General features: G+C 40.5%; 1 protein-coding gene across 2 annotated transcripts in view; it reads left to right on the top strand.

Moving 5' to 3' along the window:
• rspo2 (R-spondin 2) overlaps positions 1–18,360 on the top strand; it is a 121,361-nt gene that overhangs the window by 42,965 nt on the left and 60,036 nt on the right. For both annotated transcript variants that reach the window (XM_060824228.1, XM_060824227.1), the window contains exon 3: positions 12,247–12,435. In XM_060824228.1, the coding sequence (XP_060680211.1) occupies positions 12,247–12,435 (189 nt within the window). The remainder of the gene's footprint in view (positions 1–12,246; positions 12,436–18,360) is intronic.

The following is an 18,360-nucleotide window of genomic DNA, read 5'->3' as shown; positions in this document are numbered from 1 at the left end:
GATTAGACTGGTGCTGGAAAAGCACAGCAGTTCAGGCAGCATCCGAGGAGCAGGAAAATCAAAGTTTCAGGCAAAAGTCCTTCAGGAATACAGCCAGAGTGCCTGGAGGGTGGAGAGATAAATGAGGAGGGTAGGAATGAAGAGAAAGTAGCATAGAGTACAATGAGTGGATGGGGGTGGGGATGAAGGTGATAGGTCAGAAAGGAGGGTGGAGTGGAAAGGAAGATAGGCAGGTAGGAAAAGTCATGGTGACAGTGCTGAGCTGGGGTGAGGTGGTGGGGGGGGGGGGGGAAGGGGAAATGAGGAAACTGGTGAAGTCCACAGTGATGCCCTGGGGTTGAAGTGTTCCAAGGTGGAAGATCAGGCGTTCTTCCTCCAGGTGTCGATACATGAGTGGACAAGGAGCCCATTCTTTTGTACTAGCCATAGGTCTGTCATCTATGCTATCTGTGTCTGCATGCCCTCATTGGGGGAGGTGGATTAAGCCCTTCAGCCTATTGTCTGATTTAGTTGTATTTCTGCTGAAAGAAAGATTTGACTGATTTTTCTCCCACTGCAGTGTGACACTCGCATCTATCTGTTTACCTACCAGTTAATTGTGTGACTTCATTGGGTCCTGCTTATTCTCAATGAAACACTTGAAACTGAATATTTTTTACATCTCTCTCTAATATAATGAAGTAATAATGATCTTGTGACTCCATTAAGTCTGCTGGAGCTTGTTCTGTGTATTTACAGGGTAAATTTATATTTGGGAAAGAATGTGCTTTTGCAATTTCTTTATAAACTATTTTGACATTTGTTTCCCTGCTTCATTTATAATTACTTTAAGTTTTATTTGATGTTTACCTTCTGAAAGCTATTTGCAAAATTTGGATTTCAAAGGCGATTCTAGAGATCTAATTCTGCTTTAGACTCTGCTCCTCGTTCAACTTATTCATTGCTAGCAAATTCCACAGACAGACACTTCAGACCCCTCTACTGTAATTGGAATTTTTTTTTTTTGGAAAATGATCTGCAGTTTTAAGATACATTTTGTTGCTAATGTCAGGTGGTCCATCCTTTTTTTTTATTTGCTCTTTGTTTTAACAATTGTCTGTAGTGATTTGATGCAACAGAGTGGCTTTTTTCCCAGTTATTTCAGAGAGCAGTTAGGAATTGGTTATGTTGCTGTGGGTCTCGAGCCAGAGTGGGGAAGGATGGCACATGTCCTTTTATTTTTCCTAAAGGATGTAGCTGATCAACCTTTACTGACCGTCATGGTATCAGGCTGCTAAATGAAATCTTCACTGCTGTTCATTGTACGTGTAGTTCAAGTCTGCACCATACCACAGGATGGGATTGCTACCTCATCCCTGAATGTAGGTAGCTAAGCACCTTCCCAGTATTGTGGGGAAAACAGTCCCTTTTCTAAACTTGAAGGCTTTTGCTTTTGAGCAAGTAGTAGTTAATTAGTTACATGTTAGTGAGCAGTTGGAGGTTTATATGGGTACAGTACACACTTAGACTGAGGACGACCAGACATTAGGTATCACACTTGCAAAATCTTAAGGTGTTGTGCTCACAAGTGCGTCTCACATCGTACTGGTGCTTTCAGCACTCCTTCGTATTAACCCATCCACCTTTTTATGACCAGTCCACTGTACAGCTGCTGATGCCAGTTATTCTGCATTAATCACCTGAACTTTAAGCCCATTCCTGCTGTGTGTCATGGACTTTGAGCTTATTTCCTGGATTACCAGATCAGTAACGATGACACCATACCCTTTTGGAGATCTCATATCTGACCCAACATGTTCTGTTGGTTGCTGAGGGATAATGAGGTGAACAATTTTGCTTGATTTGGTAACGAATGAGTCAAAACATAAATTAGCCATTTAAACTTCTCCCTGCTCCGGGCAAATACTAGCATCCACTGAACATCCTTGTGATTCATTTTTCACAGCTTGTCCTTGCTGTACCTCTGGTAACTAAACTCAGTTGGAGCTTTGGGCCATTTTTTAAAAACAAAAAGCCACCCAAGATCAGTTCCAGCAACAGAATGTGAGGCACTTTTTAAAGAAACTGCTTGCATTTGTATGTCACCTTTCACATCTGCAGCTAGTTCACAACAAATGTAAAATTTCTTTGAAGTGTTGTCACTGTATGATAGGAAACAGTGTGATAGCAGCAAAAGTCTCAAACAGTCACATGATAATGACCAAATGAACAGTGTGTCAGTGAACATTGCCACCACCCTCCTACCCTCCAAAAGATTGCTGTTCCATGGGTTAAACTGATGTACATGGGCCTGACGACAGTGAATGCAGTAAGCACCACTGATATCTGAACTGGGGAGAGTGTATTACTCATGGTTTCTGTGCGGTAATATTGTAGTAATGCAACAAAATTCACATGTTGCTCAACTAGACTCCCCTAGTTAGACCAGCACGGCCCATATCTTGATGAACACTTGTCTACTTCAGACTTGAAGAAACACCACAGCTCAACATTGAAATGCTTATGTTAAGAGAATTTCATGTTTTACAGGAATTAAAACTTGTGTCTGTGCATTCCAGTATTAAAAGATCTCTTTTGCCTAGGATATGCAATCCTAGGGTTTGTCAATCCTGATTTGTCCCATTCCTGAATTTGAATTATTCCCAGTATTTTATTTGCCAAGAATTTGACCCCTTAAAAAATTTCTCACATACTAATTGACTTTGTTAAAAAAAATCTAAACTTATTTCAACATTTAATCAAGTTGCTGTCAACTTTTGTTAAAAAGCAATGCAAGAAATGTTGTGGCAAGTCTTTGATTAAAGTTGGGGATATCTTGGAGTTCTAAATAAAGTGGAGGAGTATGTTGGCAGCAGTGAACTCTGAAGTTATGGAACTGAAGTGCAAGTTATGGAACTAGGTTCCTTCTGAGTGCTGGTGATATGTAGAATATGTAAAGTTTGTTTTTGTTTATTGAACATAGTCTCTGGAATAATTAAAGGTTTACTCTGGTTTAATTTTCAAATACATTCATTCTAAATGATAAATTTGTGTAGACTATAGTTTCACTATATAAAAAAAATTGTGATTTTGTTTTTTTTTCTGCAATTCTTCTGTTAAGTATCGCTTGCCAGGAGATGATCTATATCATGGGACAAACATTTTTTAGAAAGTTGGATATTTGTTTTTTTTAAAAAATAGCCTGTTGCCATTTTTGGAATTTAGCTTTTGTGCAAGAGTAGTTTTATGAACCACCTCCTCCTTGTACTCCATCACTCGTGGCTGTGTTCGGCTGACTGGCTCCTTGAGCTCTGGAAGCCTCTCCCTAAACAACTGCTCACCCCAAACCTTCCCCTCCTTTTTTTTCCTCCTCCTCTTTTTTTTTAAGATGTTCCTTTTTAAAACCTACCCTTCTAAGCAAACTTGCTGTCACCTGTCCCAAACTCTCCCTACATAGTCCACTGCCAAATTTTGTCTAACCTTTTTTTGGTTTTTAATCATATTGTTTGTGTTCAGGAAGGTATAATGCTGTTTTTGTACATGTCCCACAACCAGCTTTTTGATGTGATTTGGGTCGAAATGAACAAGATTGTAATAACAGACTGAAATTAAAGTGGCACTGACTAACTTGATGTCTGTATCATGGCCATTTTGTTAAAACAGTTTGGGAGCTGGAAGGAATAGCTACGTTTTGTTCAAATGTTCTCTCTTTGATCAGTTGCAGCAAAGCTTGGGCAAATTGCATGTAAAATTGAAACAACAATTGACCTGAGATGTTAGTCTCCTGCTTTTTAATATAGAAGTTTGAGCTGGTGACCTATATCACTGGTTTATCCATGGGGGAAGCAGTTGTGTTATTCCTGATTTGAAGGGCTTATGCCTGAAACATTGACTCTCCTTCTTGGATGCTGCCTGACCTGCTGCAGTTATCCAGTACCACATTTTTTGACTCTACTGGAGTTTCTGGATTAATAGCAGTGATAATACCACTAATGTTCTGGGGATCTGGGTCAGAATTCCACCATGAAGGCAGTGTCGGGTTTTTAATTTTTTTTTTTGGGAAAACCCATCTGGTTCAGGGCCTGGCCTACATTTATGGCTGTGGCTGACTCTCGACTGCCTTCTAGAATGGCCCAGCAAACCATGTGTTGTATTATCTCTATGAAGTTTCAAAGAAATGAAACTGGACCAACTACCTGGCATCTAGGCACTGGAAATGGCCAGGATTTTCCAGTCTGACACTGCAAAGTTGTCTTTGCTAACACCTGAGAGCTAGTGCCAAAACTGGCGAGCTGTCTCACAGACTAGTTAAGCTAGAGCCTGACTTTGAGATAAAATCCATGAATATAACTACAATTGGTTCTGCTAAAACAGGCTTTTCGTCAATGCCAACTGGCTGCAACACGATTGAAGAACTTAGTCTTTTTTTTTTGTAGAACATTAACTTTCCTTACCTACATTGGCTCTAACCCAATTTTGGTTTAAATGATGCTGCTACGATGTGATTTTTGTGTAGCGTGCGGTTGTACGGGAATGGGACTATTGCATTAAATCCAAACTGACTGCATGTACAAAGACACCTACCATCATTAGAGATGTCCCGTCACATGAGCAGGACAGACTCAGCAGAGGTGGCTGCACAGTGTTATACAGTCAGCAGATGGTTGGCTGGGAGACTTTCACATTGACTCTGACTCTGGACCACCTGCAGTTTCATGGTTTCTGTGTAAATGTGGGTAAAGAAATCTGATCACTACATACTGTCTGTCCTCCCTTGGCTGATGAATCTGTATTCCTACATGTTTAACTATTTGGGGGGAAAGTGCTGAGGATGGTAAGAACAGGGGTTGTACTCTGGGTGGGAGATTTTGATGTCCACTACCAAGAATTGTTTGACAGTAATGGAGTCAGATGTACAGCACAAAAACAAACCTTTCTGTCTAACCCGTCCATGCTGACCAGATATCCCAACTCGATCTAATCGCATCTGGCCCATATCCCTCCCAATCCTTCCCATTCATATACCCATCCAGCTCATTCTATACATGTACCACCAACTGCGTGGAAAACGTTGTCCCTTGGGTCTCTTTTTTTGTATCTTTCCCCTATCACCCTAAACCTATGCCCTTTACTTCTGGACTCCCCTAATCCAGGGAAAAGACTTTTGTCTATTTATCCTATCGATGACCCTCCTGATTTTAGAAACCTCTAAGGTCACCCCTCAGCCTCTTACACTCCAGGGAAAACAGCCCCAGCCTGTTCAGCCTTTCCCCGTTCAGCCTCTCCCGATAATTCAAATCCTCCAACCCTGGCAACATGCTTGTAAAAGCTTTTTTTTGAACCAATTTCAAGTTTCACAACATCTTTCCGATAGGAAGGAGACCAGAATTGCACACAATATTCCAACAGTGGCCTTATCAATGTCCTGTACAGCTGCAACATGACCTCCCAACTCTTGTACTCAGTACTCTGACCAATAAAGGAAAGCATATCAAACGCCGCCTTCACTATCCTATCTACCTGCGACTCCACTTTCAAAGAGCTATGAACCTCCACTCCAAGGTCTCTTTGTTCAGCAACACTCCCTAGGACCTTACCATTAAGTGTATAAGTCCTGCTAAGATTTGCTTTCCCAAAATGCAGGACTTTGCATTTATCTGAATTAAACTCCATCTGCCACTTCTCAGCCCATTGGCCCATCTGGTCCAGATCCTGTTGTAATCTGAGGTAACCTTCTTCACTGTCCACTATACCTCCAATTTTGGTGTCATCTGCAAACTTGCTAACTATACTACTTATGTTCACATTCAAATCATTTATGTAAATGATGAAAAGTAGAGGACCCAGCACCGATCCTTGTGGCACTCCACTGGTCACAGGCCTCCAGTGTGAATAACAACCCTCCATCACCACCACCACTCTGTCTTCTACTGTTCAGCCAATTCTGTATCCAAATGGCTAGTTCTCCCTGTATTCCATGAGATTACACCTTGCTCATCAGTCTCCCATGGGGAACCTTGTCAAATCCTTACTGAAGTCCATATAGATCACATCTACTGCTCTGCCCTCCTCAATCCACTTTGTTACTTCAAAAAAACTCAATCAAGTTTGTGAGACACGATTTCCCACGCACAAAGCCATGTTGACTATCCCTAATCAGTTCTTGCCTTTCCAAATACAGGTACATCCTGTCCCTCAGGATTCCCTCCAACAACTTGCCCACCACCGACATCAGGCTCACTTGTCTGTAATTGCCTGGCTTGTCCTTGCCACCTTAAACAGTGGCACCATGTTTGCCAACCTCCAGTCTTCCGGCACCTCACCTGTAACTATCGATGATAAAATACCTCAGTGAGAGGCCCAGCAATCACTTCTCTAGTTTCCACAGAGTTCAAGGATACACCTGATCCGGTCCTGGGGATTTATCCACTTTTATGCATTTTAAGACATCCAGCACTACGCCTGTAGTATGGGCATTTTTCAAGATGTCACTATCTATTTCCCTACATTCTATATTTTCCATGTCCTTTTCCACAGTAAATACTGATGCAAAATACTCTTTGTATCTCCCCCATTTTCTGTGGCTCCACACACAGGCCACCTTGCTGATCTTTGAGGGGCCGTATTCTCTCCCTAGTTACCCTTTGTCCTTAATGTATTGTGAAAAACCCTTTTTGGATTTTCCTTTGCTAAAATAGAATTAAAGCTATCTCATGTCCCCTTTTTGCACTCCTAATTTCCCTTTTAAGTATAATCCTACTGCCTTTTTGTACTTTTTTTTTTCTAAGGATTCACTCGATTTATCCTGTCTATACCTGACATATGCTTCCTTCTTTTTCTTAACCAAACCCTCAATTTCTTTAGTCATCCAGCATTCCCTATACCTATTAGCCTTTCCTTTTATTCCTGTTAGGGTATACTGTCTCTAAACTCTTAACTAATTTCTGAAGGCTTCTCATTTCTGAATGCTTCCCATTTTCTAGCTGTCTTGTTACCTGCGAACATCTGCCTCCAATCAGCTTTTGAAAGTTTTTGTCTAATACCGTCAAAATTAACCTTTCTCCAATTTAGAATTTCAACTTTTAGATCTGGTCTATCTTCTTCCATCACTATTTTAAATCTAATGGAATTATGGTCACTGGCCTCAAAATGCTCCCCCATTGACACCTCAGTCACCTGCCCTGTCTTATTTCCCAAGTACTACTGATTTGACCTGATTGGGTTTGTTGGCAAGTGGTAAGGGAATCAACAAGAAGGAAAAAAAAACATTTAAGCTAATCATCGTCAATCTGCTGGCCAGAGAAGTATCTGCCCATGACTGAAGTGGTAAGAGTCCTTGTGGGAATTAAGTCCTGCGCTCTCATTTTAGTGAACTCTCCATTGTGTGGTTCTATCACCATGGTAAATGGGACAGACTTTGAACAGATCTAGTAACTCAAGACTGGGATGTTCATAAGGTGCTGTGGGCCATCAACAGCAAAGCATCCTATCCAAAACAATATGCAGCAACCTGGCTCCACAAATATCCCCATCCTCAATGATGGAAGAGCCCAGCACGAGTGCAAAAGATAAGGCTGAAACATTTGCAGCAATCTTCAACCAGATTTTCTCTCGTGTAATGCAAAATGTAAGCACACTGAGCTTGAAGATCATAAAGCAGGGATTCCACTGGCATCAGTTCTTTAACTATAATTTGCCACTTACATGTAAACTAAGAAAACAGTTTTTATGAAGTCTATAGTTCACTCATGATTAGAGGGATTTACTTTTTTTTCTGCTTTTACAGACTTCCAGGTGGGTGTGTAGTGGTCATGGTATCTAGATGCATAAGTTGATGCTTTGACACACTGTGCAGAAAGTAGCAGAGTTTGAAAGGAATAGAAGTTATCTAGGTGCTGTATGTTCTTCAGTTAATTGTGGTGAGCAAATTTCCAAGTTTTTGGTCTAAAGTAAACCAGCAAAATATGAGCATTGCACAGGCCTGTGAATATCATGAGGTGCTAGTAACAAGTCCTGAAGGAGAAACTGTATTGATGGTTTAAATCACAAACACATTATCTGTGACCGGTGTCATTTGGGGGCCTTTTTTAAAAAAAAAATAAATAAATTTTCCAGTTGGTGACACCACACTTATCCTGCTCCAAAACAAAATGCCAAATTCCAATTCTTGATTAAATCTTTTACCTCCATGAATATAACTTTTTATTTTCAATTTAATTACAAGTGTCAAGGGAGATTGGTAACTTAATCTTAGACTGCTGGGAACTAGACTGAAACTGCCTGTATTGCCTGGCTCTGAATGCTTTTCCAGTCTTTATCCAAGGCTAGAATTAACATCAGGTTGCTGAAATACAACAGTACTCTTAACTTTAACCTGCTGTTGGAATACTTATTTCCTGCAGTGTGAAGTGTTGATTTTGCTAAGGTATTTTTCATGGGTGGCAGCTTTTATTTGGCTTTTTAATCCACCGCAAGCCGGCTAGAATGGCTCTCTGGGATGAAGCATTTAGTTCCCTATTTGTGCTTAAAATACTGACCTCAGGAAATCTAAACAGTATGTCTTGAATTACTGGAATAATAGAGAGATTCTGATATTAAGGGTATTGTAGTCTTGTGGGGCAGGCTGGATCACATGATTATCTTTTGTACACTAGCACTTTTCGTGTACTAAGTCCGCACAAAATGTTTTGTCACTTCTGTGGACTGGGATAAATTTGAATGTCCAAGATGGGCTGAATTGGTGCAATAAATAACCATAGCAAAGTCAAATCCAGCGAGCCGCTTCAAAGTAAACACTAATAACAACAGTGCTGCAAGGCTATTCCATATTCCCAGGAGATTGGTGGTTCATTGGCAGCACTCTTGTGCATAGCTGTGATGACTGACTGACTACCCCTGCCATCTGAAGCATTTGGGCAATAGTGGAGCAACTCTGTTTAGTTCTTGCTGAGAAAATCAGTCATATGGATGTGCCAGCTCGCTATGGTAGTGAGCTGCTGTGCATGATGCTGGTCATTGCCAAGATCTTAAGTGTAGGAAACGAAACCAGATCGGCCCTGTAATGTGGTCACAGGCAAACCATTTTCTGAAGAGTCTCCTTTTGTTAAAGATATAGTGATTTAACAAGTAGTTACAGATTATGTTGATCAATATTGTTACAGAAACTGAGGACCACCAGATGTTGAGTCTTACTCCTTCAATCCTTAGGCGTTCTGCCCACAATTCCACATGAAATCATTGGGACTAGTGCCTTTAACATTCCTCAGTACTGACTCTTTCAGAGTTTTGTGCAAAACTATACACCTTCCCTCAAGGATATTTTGAGATTCTGTCTGTAATCATTGTTTTATGGTTTTTTTTCAAAAGAAGAAAGGATGAAGGAAATGCTGTGGAAGCATAATGTGAAAGTTTCGGGGGAAGGTCCAAAAATGGAAATTTGCACCACCTTTACTTAAATGCGTAATTCAGTGTAGTGCTGAGGGAATGCTTCCCTGTCCGAGGTCTCACTTCTGGCTGAGACAGTAAAGTAATCCCATGGCACCATATGAAGAATAGGGGTGTGGTCCTGGAGCCAATATTTATCACTTACCCAGCATCACTAATAGAATAACTGGATATAATCACCTTTTTGTACATGGGAATTTTGGGCTATACAAATTTGTGTGTACTACATTATAACAGTGACTATAAACTCTATTTTTAAAAGAAATGATGAAAGGGTTCTATAGAAATGCAAGCCTCTATTCTGTTCTTGAGCAGGAATTGTACCATGGGTACAGATTTCATTGGAATTCAAATGGAGGACATAAACATTCTTTGGTCTTGTGGGAAAATGGAGCGACTCCTATTTCATAATCACATGACAATGAATGAATAGGAAGGGATAGCAATGGTAAGATTGAATGTTGTTAGAGAGAAATTGGTGGGAAATCCAGATGGCAGATCTCAATGAATGGAATATAAGAAAATGAATAACCTATTAATCCCATTGAGTTTGCCTGCATTCTAGATCATAGTTAGTCATCTTAATGTAATTTCTCTGTATTATTTCCATCTTTTTTATTGTCATTAGTAACTACAAGTGTATAAATTTCCTTTATGAATCTGTTCAATTGTTGAGCTTCCACAACACATTCCGGAGTAGCAGATTCAAACATTCGCCTGAAGAGATTTCTCTTTCTACCTTTTTTAATGGCCTGTCACGTGGCTCCAGAATCAGCAGTTATTGGGAAATGTCCTGTTAATATCCACCCTGTTACATTCTGTAAAGTTTCAATGAGGTGTTCACTCATTCTTTTAAAATCTGAGAGAATATTGACCCAATTTCTTGAATCTCTGGTAAAACAATCCAAGCAATTTATGGATTCTCTTGGTGAACCTCGATTTGGACTCAATCGATAGTTGATAGCCTGTACTCCTGACCTTTGGATAACGAGATCAAACTACATACACAGTACTCCAGGTGAGGTCTGCCCAAAGCTGCATACAATTGCAGCAAGATATTTTGTATTCCTGTACTTCATTTCCCATGAAAATGAAATACCAAATTGCAATTTGCCTTTCTAGTTGCTTGTTGAACCTGCAAGTTAATTTTTACTGACACCTGGATGAAGACACCTTTTGGACATCTGCATTTCCCACCCCTTTTCACTTTACTTGTACAATAGTGAATAACTTCTCATTTAATTACATTACACTCCACTTAGTCAGTCCATACCCTCTTTAAAACCGCCTTGCACCTTCTTGCTAACCTACATTCCCACCGTCATTTTTGAAGATGCAGAGTCACTATCTAGTTTCTCCTCCATTTTTTTTTCTCTCTACAGTACTTCACCAAATTCTTCTGTCCCACCTGTAACATGCCCACATTTATCACTGCTAATCACTGTCTTCTCATCTATCAATAGAAACGTTTTTACTGTCTGACGTTATTTGTCATGTCCACCTATTACAAGTCCAACCTGCCCCACAAATGATCCCAATGCCTCATAAATTGAATATTCTTCTGTACTAGTTTAGCAGCTGTGTTTTAATCACTCCATTCTCCTGTTCCTATGTTTACCAGTATGTGGGAATAATCATAAGATTACTGCTTTGGAGATCACTCTCTTCAATCTCCTTACTAATTCTTTTGAAATCTGAGGTTAGGATCTCTTGCCCTTTCCTATCTAAAATCTTTATTACCATCATGGACTGCAACCTATGCCTGTCCACCCCTTCCCCAGAGCAATGTTACAGAACAACTGCAGGAAATGATTGTCAATGTCCCAGCTATCATGTCAGAAAGGCTCAAACAAGTGGCCAGACCAGCCAAGTGCCATTGAGTCTATAGTCCTGGGTTACCATGCTCCTGCTCAGCATCTGTTATGCAAAATAGCTTGTGCTGATGAGAGATTGTGACCCCCTTGGCATCAGTTTGAATCTGTATTGTTGCTTTAGTGTATTGTCATTTCAATCATTCAGCTACTTACTTTTGATCATCCCCTCTTAGTCCTTTACTTCAGTTTCTGTTCTCCTCATCCTGTGCCTTCTGCAGCCTAGTTGATGCTGACCAATCCCTGCCCTGCAGTCCTTGTTGACCTAGTATTTGTTCTTGGTAAAATGTCAAGGCATTAGATTGTGATCTTATGTAAAGATTTCTGTGTTGGAAACTGGTCATTTCAGTCTAACACATTTTTAATGCTAATGATCACACTCTGCACAAGCCTCCTCCCACTCCACTCTATCTAATCCCAACCTGATTCCATTCTGCATTGGATGTTTATCCAGCTTTATCTTTAAAACATGTGCAATTTGCCTCAACCACTTCAATGTGGTAGCGGGTTCCGCATATTCAACATGAAGTTCATTTTGATGGTTAGTGTTAAGGCAACAGTTTAGTCTGTTCGATTACTTGTGGTTCTGCTGGATTTGACCCTGTGAATCATGTAAATGGAAGAAGTTACTGTATACAGTGACCTGAAAAGCATTTATCTTCAACTTTTTGGTAGTTTTTTTTCTTTGAACTTGTGTTCAAATACCTTTTTCTCTATTGGCCTTTTACACAATGAGTGGTTTAGGATCTGGAATACAGAGTGTTGTGACTGCAGGCTTGATCTTGGCTTTCAAAAGGAAATTGGATAATTGAAAGAATTTTTGTAGGGTTTTGGGAAAACAGAGGAGCAGTCCTGGGTGAGAGTCTCCCAAAAGATGGGACATGACAGGCTAAAGACTACTTTGTTTTTTGTGCTGTAACCCTCATGATCCTATTCCTTTTGTTTTCCACAGCAAACACTGGACCATACCCAATCTGTAAGGGCTGCTTGCTTTGTTCCAAGGATAATGGGTGTCTTAGCTGCCAGCAGAAATTATTCTTCTTCCTTCGACGACAAGGCATGCGGCAGTATGGAGAGTGCCTGCACTCTTGTCCATCAGGATATTATGGCATGCGTGCACCTGAGATGAACAGATGTGCAAGTAAGTTTTGCTTGACTATATTTGACACTGGATGAAGGGTAGCTTTTATTTTCTTGTTTACCCCAGCCAATATTCAGACTTTTTCTCCAAACCTGCCCTGATACTTTTCTTGTTTTTTTGGGACAAATTTAAATACAACTTTTAGTCAATGCCGACAATGTTGGAAATCTCAAATGAACAATACCCAGTAGTTCAGGCAGAATTTAATAATGAGCAAAATGACTAATGTTGAAGGTTAAAAACATTTAATTGGAATTTATTTTTACTCTGTTTGGAAACATGTTGCAAAACACTTTTTTTTTATTTCACTGATCAAACGAGTTTGAAAATTCAGATTTATTTTCTTCCTTGAACAACTGTAATATTTCTTGATCTGAAATATTTTGGAAGTCCTATTTGATGAATTGCTCATGCTGTCATTTGAAGGAGCACTGAGTTTGGAAAGTTATCGATTCATATTTTCTCCTAAATAATTAAGGAATGTAATATCTTTGGGCATTTATGCTGTCTTTTTCTAATTTTGATTGATATTACTGTGTAATGTTTAAATTTTCTTTACTCGGCATTTTATAAAGACTACTATCCTCTTTAAATTCTACTGTGCATTTGCTGCTTTTGCTGTTAATGTGATCCCTTTGGTTTACATTTTGCTAAGCAGTAGAAAGGAGTTAATGAGATCTATCTTTGCCCCTCAGTTGTGTGTCTTGCAGTTTTTACCATTTTTTTTTATTTTCCCTATAGCCTTTTTAAAAAAAAAAGTTGCTGTATCCATGTTCTTTCTCCCCTCTGCCTCCCATTCTCTCCCCCCCCCCCCCCCCCCCCCCCCCCCGCCCCCCCCCCCCATGCTCTCGTTAAGCTCATCTCATTAATGGTGACTGTAAATCATTCCAAATTCGCCAAATAGATGAGTATTTACCATGCCTGTTCTGAGGAAGAAAATCTACTATTGTTGCCTGGTCTGGCTACATGACTCCAGACCCATACCAATCTGGTAAAAGTGACCACTGCATAGACCTCGTAGAGACAATTCCATCTTGTTAAAAATTGCTTTGTGCCGTGTGGCACAGTCACCATGCTAAAAGAGATTTACAACTGATCTAGCAACTTCAGACTGAACTTACATGAAGTTCCGTTGGCCATAAACAGCAGCAGAATTGTACTGTGATTCAGCATATCCCTCACTCTACCATTAACATCAATCCTATTTCAATAAATTGTGCAGGAGAGCATGGCTAGAAATAAGGTGTCAACCTGGTGAAGCTATAACACAGGACTACTTGCATGTTGGTGCTGCTGTTTTCTAATATAGAGTTGAGCAATACCACAACCAGTGAATCAGATAAAAGCTCTGCAGTCCTGCTCTATTGTCGTGAATTTGGTGTACAGTTAAATAACTAACAAGAAGCAATCACGTCTAGAACGATGGGGGTGCCCAACACTTGTGGCAATCCTCACCCAAAAGAGTTGAGTGTTGCCTGGCCAGTATTGTAGCTTGCTTCAGGCAACTTGACTCACTCCACATGATATTAAGAAACTGTTGGAGGCACTGGATACTGTATAGTCCCTGACAGCATTCTGGCAATACTACTGAAGACGCGTGCTCCAGAACTAGTTGCACCCCTAGCTAAGATGTCAATATTGAAGCAGTAATGGAACATTTACCTGACCATGTGGAAAGTTGCCCAATTATGTCGTGTACACCAAATAGCAAGAAAAACCTGCCCAATTACTGTCCCACCAGTCAACTCTTAATCATCAGTAAAATGACAGGATTATTAACCGTGCTATCGGGCAGCATTTGCTCAGCAATAACCTCACTGGCACTGTGTTCAACCAGGGCCACTCAGCTCCTGGCCTCCAATTGCAGGGTTGGTTCAAACACGGATGAAAGCTGATCTCCACAGTTCAGAAGGTTGTGTGACTGCCTTTTGACATCAAGGCAGCTTTTGACAGAATGTGATATTGATGAGCCTTTGTAAAGTTCAATGAAGCTCTCTACTTTTTGGAGTCATACCTAGCACAAAGGAAGATGCCTGTGGTTGTTAGTCAGTCATCTCTGCTGGAGTTCCTATAGGTAGCATCCAAGGTTCAAAGATCTTCAGTTGATTCTTCCATCTGACCTGATGATAAACGGGAGGTCATTGATGAATGTATGATGTACATACTATTCGTGATTATACTGTTTTATGATTACTCCGATCTAATGAAGTAATCATGCCTGCATTTGACGAGATTCGTACAATATCCAGGCATGAGTTGATGAGAGGCAAGTAACCTTCATAGTGTCGGGCAATGATCAGTTCCATCGAGAATCCAACCATTGCCCATTGACTTTGGCATTGTTGAAGTCTCCACTGTCAACATCCTGCAGGTTATCAAAGACTAGAAATTGAACTGGACTAGCCATGTAAAAACTGACGACAAGAGCAGGTAGAACAAGACATTACAGCACAGTACAGGCCTGTTTGGCCCTTTTTTTTTGTTGTTGTGCTGACCTGTGGAACCAATCTGAAGCCTAAGTTTAAAAATCATGCAATACTAGGTTATAGTCCAACAGGTTTATTTGGAAGCACTAGCTTTCAGAGCGCTACTCCATCAGGTGGTTGTGCAAGTTAAGATCATGCTCACAGAATTCTATCCTATACTATTCCACTTTCGTCCAAATGTTTATCCAATGACCATCTAAATGCCCTTTTAAATTTGGCGAGTCCACTGTTGTTGCAGGTAGTGCATTCCACGCCTCTACTACTGAGTGAAGAAACTACCTCTGACATCTGTCCTGTGTATGTCACCCCTCAATGTAAAGCTATGTCCCCTCACATTAGCCATCACCATCTGAGGAAAAAGGCTGTCACTGTCCAATCTATCTAACCCTCTGATTATCATTGTATGCCTCCAATTAAGTCACCTCTCCACCTTCTCTCTAATGAAAACAGCCTCAAGTCCTTTGGCCTTTCCTTGTAAGATCTCCCCTCCATACCTGGCCACATCCTTGTAAACCTGCTCTTTCAATACATTTCCAAAGCTTCTACATCCATCCTATAATGCAGTGATCAGAAGTGCACTCAATACTCGAAGTGCAGCTGCAGCATGACCTTGTGGTTTTGAAACTCAAACCTTCTACCAATAAAAGCTAACACTGTATGCCTTGCCAACCCTATCAATCTGGGTGGCAACTTGCAGGGATCTAATACACGAAATCTCTGTGCTCATCCATGCTACCAGGTCAGAGGCTGGAGTGAGTGACTCCCTCCTGACTGTCTGCAAGTTATACAGTGTGATCGAATGCTCCCACTCACCTGGATGAGGTCCAACAATACTAAGTAAGTCCAGTGTGAACCAGGACAAAGCAACATTCTTGATTCACCACCTCCAACATTGTGCTCCCTCCCCAATCAATACAGTGAACCATCTACACTGAGCTGTGCAGTAACATGTCAAGGCTTTCAGCAGCATCCATTAACCCAGCAATCTCCACCACCTTGAAGTAGGAGGACAACAAATGCAGGCAAATTCTACCACCATCATTTTTCTCTCCCAACTCTTCGTAGTCCAGCTTTGGGACTATTGGTACTGTTCTTGCTCCTCTGCCTTTGGGCTGCAGTAATCCAAGGTGGCACAACCAGGGATGAGAAATCATTGCTGACCTTGCTGGCAATGTTGAAATCCTGTGAATACTTACATTTTAAAAAAAAAACACTTGCATAGGTCATGTCAGACAGCTGGTGGGGACTTTGCAAAGAAGTACGTACTTCATTTTAATTTTCAACAATATTCAAAATAAACTTATTTCCCTCTGGGTAATTTCAGTTTAGAGACCAGTTTTCAAAATAAACTCTGGGAGAAGTAGAGGCTTTAAATTGAGAATTGATTTATACTGGATTGGACGCACCCCTGAGGATTTGGTGCTCAGACAATGCATCAGTGTTTGAGTTGCAGGAGAGTTGCTCCTTCATGCTCCTATAGCATTGAGCTTTACCATGTAACATAAACCATTGAGATGCAGGGAGGTTTCTGGCAGTGATTGAATGGACAAATTATGGAAGAGGATGTGAGGTGAGAAATATTTTCAGGGAAAATCTGGGAGCAATCTTGGAGATGATGGGATTTAACACTTCAATTGCCATGACTTAGTATATGTAATTCCTGCTGAAGTTGTTTCATGTGGGAGATGGATGGTCAATAATTGTAGGAGTGGCAAATTAATGTTCCAGCAATTTGTTTCATTTGGGGAAGACTCTTTTTTTATTTTTTGCTGTTGCATTGTAAGTCTGTTGTTCAGATGTGTATTTTTATCAAGTCCTAGTTAAAACACTTATCAAAATGCCTTTTTTTTTGTGTGGGTGGAACTGTTCTCTCTACCCTGTCCCTTTTACTTGCCAACAGTTCACTTTGGATATATCCTGACTATCATCCCACAGGTGACACCTTGAGAAACATGAGCATTTGTTTAAACAATCTTTAATTTATTGATGTGATTTTAAAATCAATTTAATATTAATTGTGGTGCCAACTACAGTTTATATACACTTAATAAACTATCTCCTAGATGAAACATAAACAGCTATATTTCTCGTGAAGTTCTTTCCTGTTAATCATTTTGCTTTGCTTTGTGAAGCAGCTAGTTGCAGTTTTGAATTGCCTGAAGGGTTGAAAATAAATTCTTGGAAGTCAACAATAACTTGCATTTATATAGTACCTTTTTTTTTTAAATTCTTAAAACCCAAATCTTTTACGCTGGGATACAAGACTTGGACAGCCATCTCCAAAAGACATTAACACAGTTTGCTTGGTCAAACAGGTTTAGAGGAGCATCTGAAAGAATGGGAGGGGGAGAGAGGTTCAGCGAAGGAATTCCAAGTCTTAGAGGCCAAGCATGTGGTAATGACAGAGTGAAGGAAATTGGGAATCGACCATAGACTGGACTTAGTAGAAATATTGGCAGGCTGCTGATGGGCAAGTTGCCAATTTAGGGAAATGTGGAGGGAGCATCATGTTAACACATTGGATGGCTACTCCAGATTTCTTCATGTCATTAAGCAATGGGACATTAAGTTGGGCACCTTTACCAAAAACCTACAATCATAAAATCTATTGCAGAAAGTATGTAGCTTGAAGTAATTGAGGCCCTGGCCCATTGAAGAGTTAACTGCTAATCCTGCAACGATGACATCTGGTTCTGTTACTTCTCTAAACATCCACATGGTCCTGGTCAATCATCCACAAAACAGACATTCAAATTTCACTCTGGGAGTTTTGTGAATTCAGACCTTGTTTCCTTTCCAGTCGGTTTTAAAATTATTCTGGTTTGTGTACCAACTCACCTGGTTCGAGATGTCCTCATTCAAGGGTTAAGCTTGGATGTATCCTGACTATCATGTGGTCGACATGCGACTCTGTCTCTTGAGCCTGAGCAAACTGGCAGAAAAAGTGGTGTCACCATAAGGACTGCCGTTCAAAAAGGAGGCACTTTGTTGCCAATGAATGCCAATCGTGTCAGTGACACCCACATCCCAGGCCTTTTTTCCGTGCCTCCTTTTTAAAAACTTAATTGTTTCAGTTCCATAGAGAAATTGTTCCCAACTCTCTCTAAGCATTATCACTCACCTCTTTCTTCAGCATCATTAGAGATGTACAGCATGGAAACAGACCCTTCAGTCCAATCTGTCCATGCCAACCAGATATCCCAACCCAATCTAGTCCCACCTGCCAGCACCCGGCCCATATCCCTCTAAACTCATCCTATTTATATATCCATCCAAATGCCTCTTAAATGTTGCAATTGTACCAGCCTCCACCATTTCCTCTGGCAGCTCATTCCATACACGCACCACCCTCTGCATGAAAAAGTTGCTCCTTAGGTCTCTTTTATATCTTTCCCCTCTTCCATAAACCTATGCCCTCTAGTTCTGGACTTCCCCATCC

Source organism: Hemiscyllium ocellatum, chromosome 4 (assembly GCF_020745735.1).
Source record: "Hemiscyllium ocellatum isolate sHemOce1 chromosome 4, sHemOce1.pat.X.cur, whole genome shotgun sequence".
Lineage (NCBI taxonomy): Eukaryota > Metazoa > Chordata > Chondrichthyes > Orectolobiformes > Hemiscylliidae > Hemiscyllium > Hemiscyllium ocellatum.
This window is presented reverse-complemented; position numbering and strand designations above follow the sequence as displayed.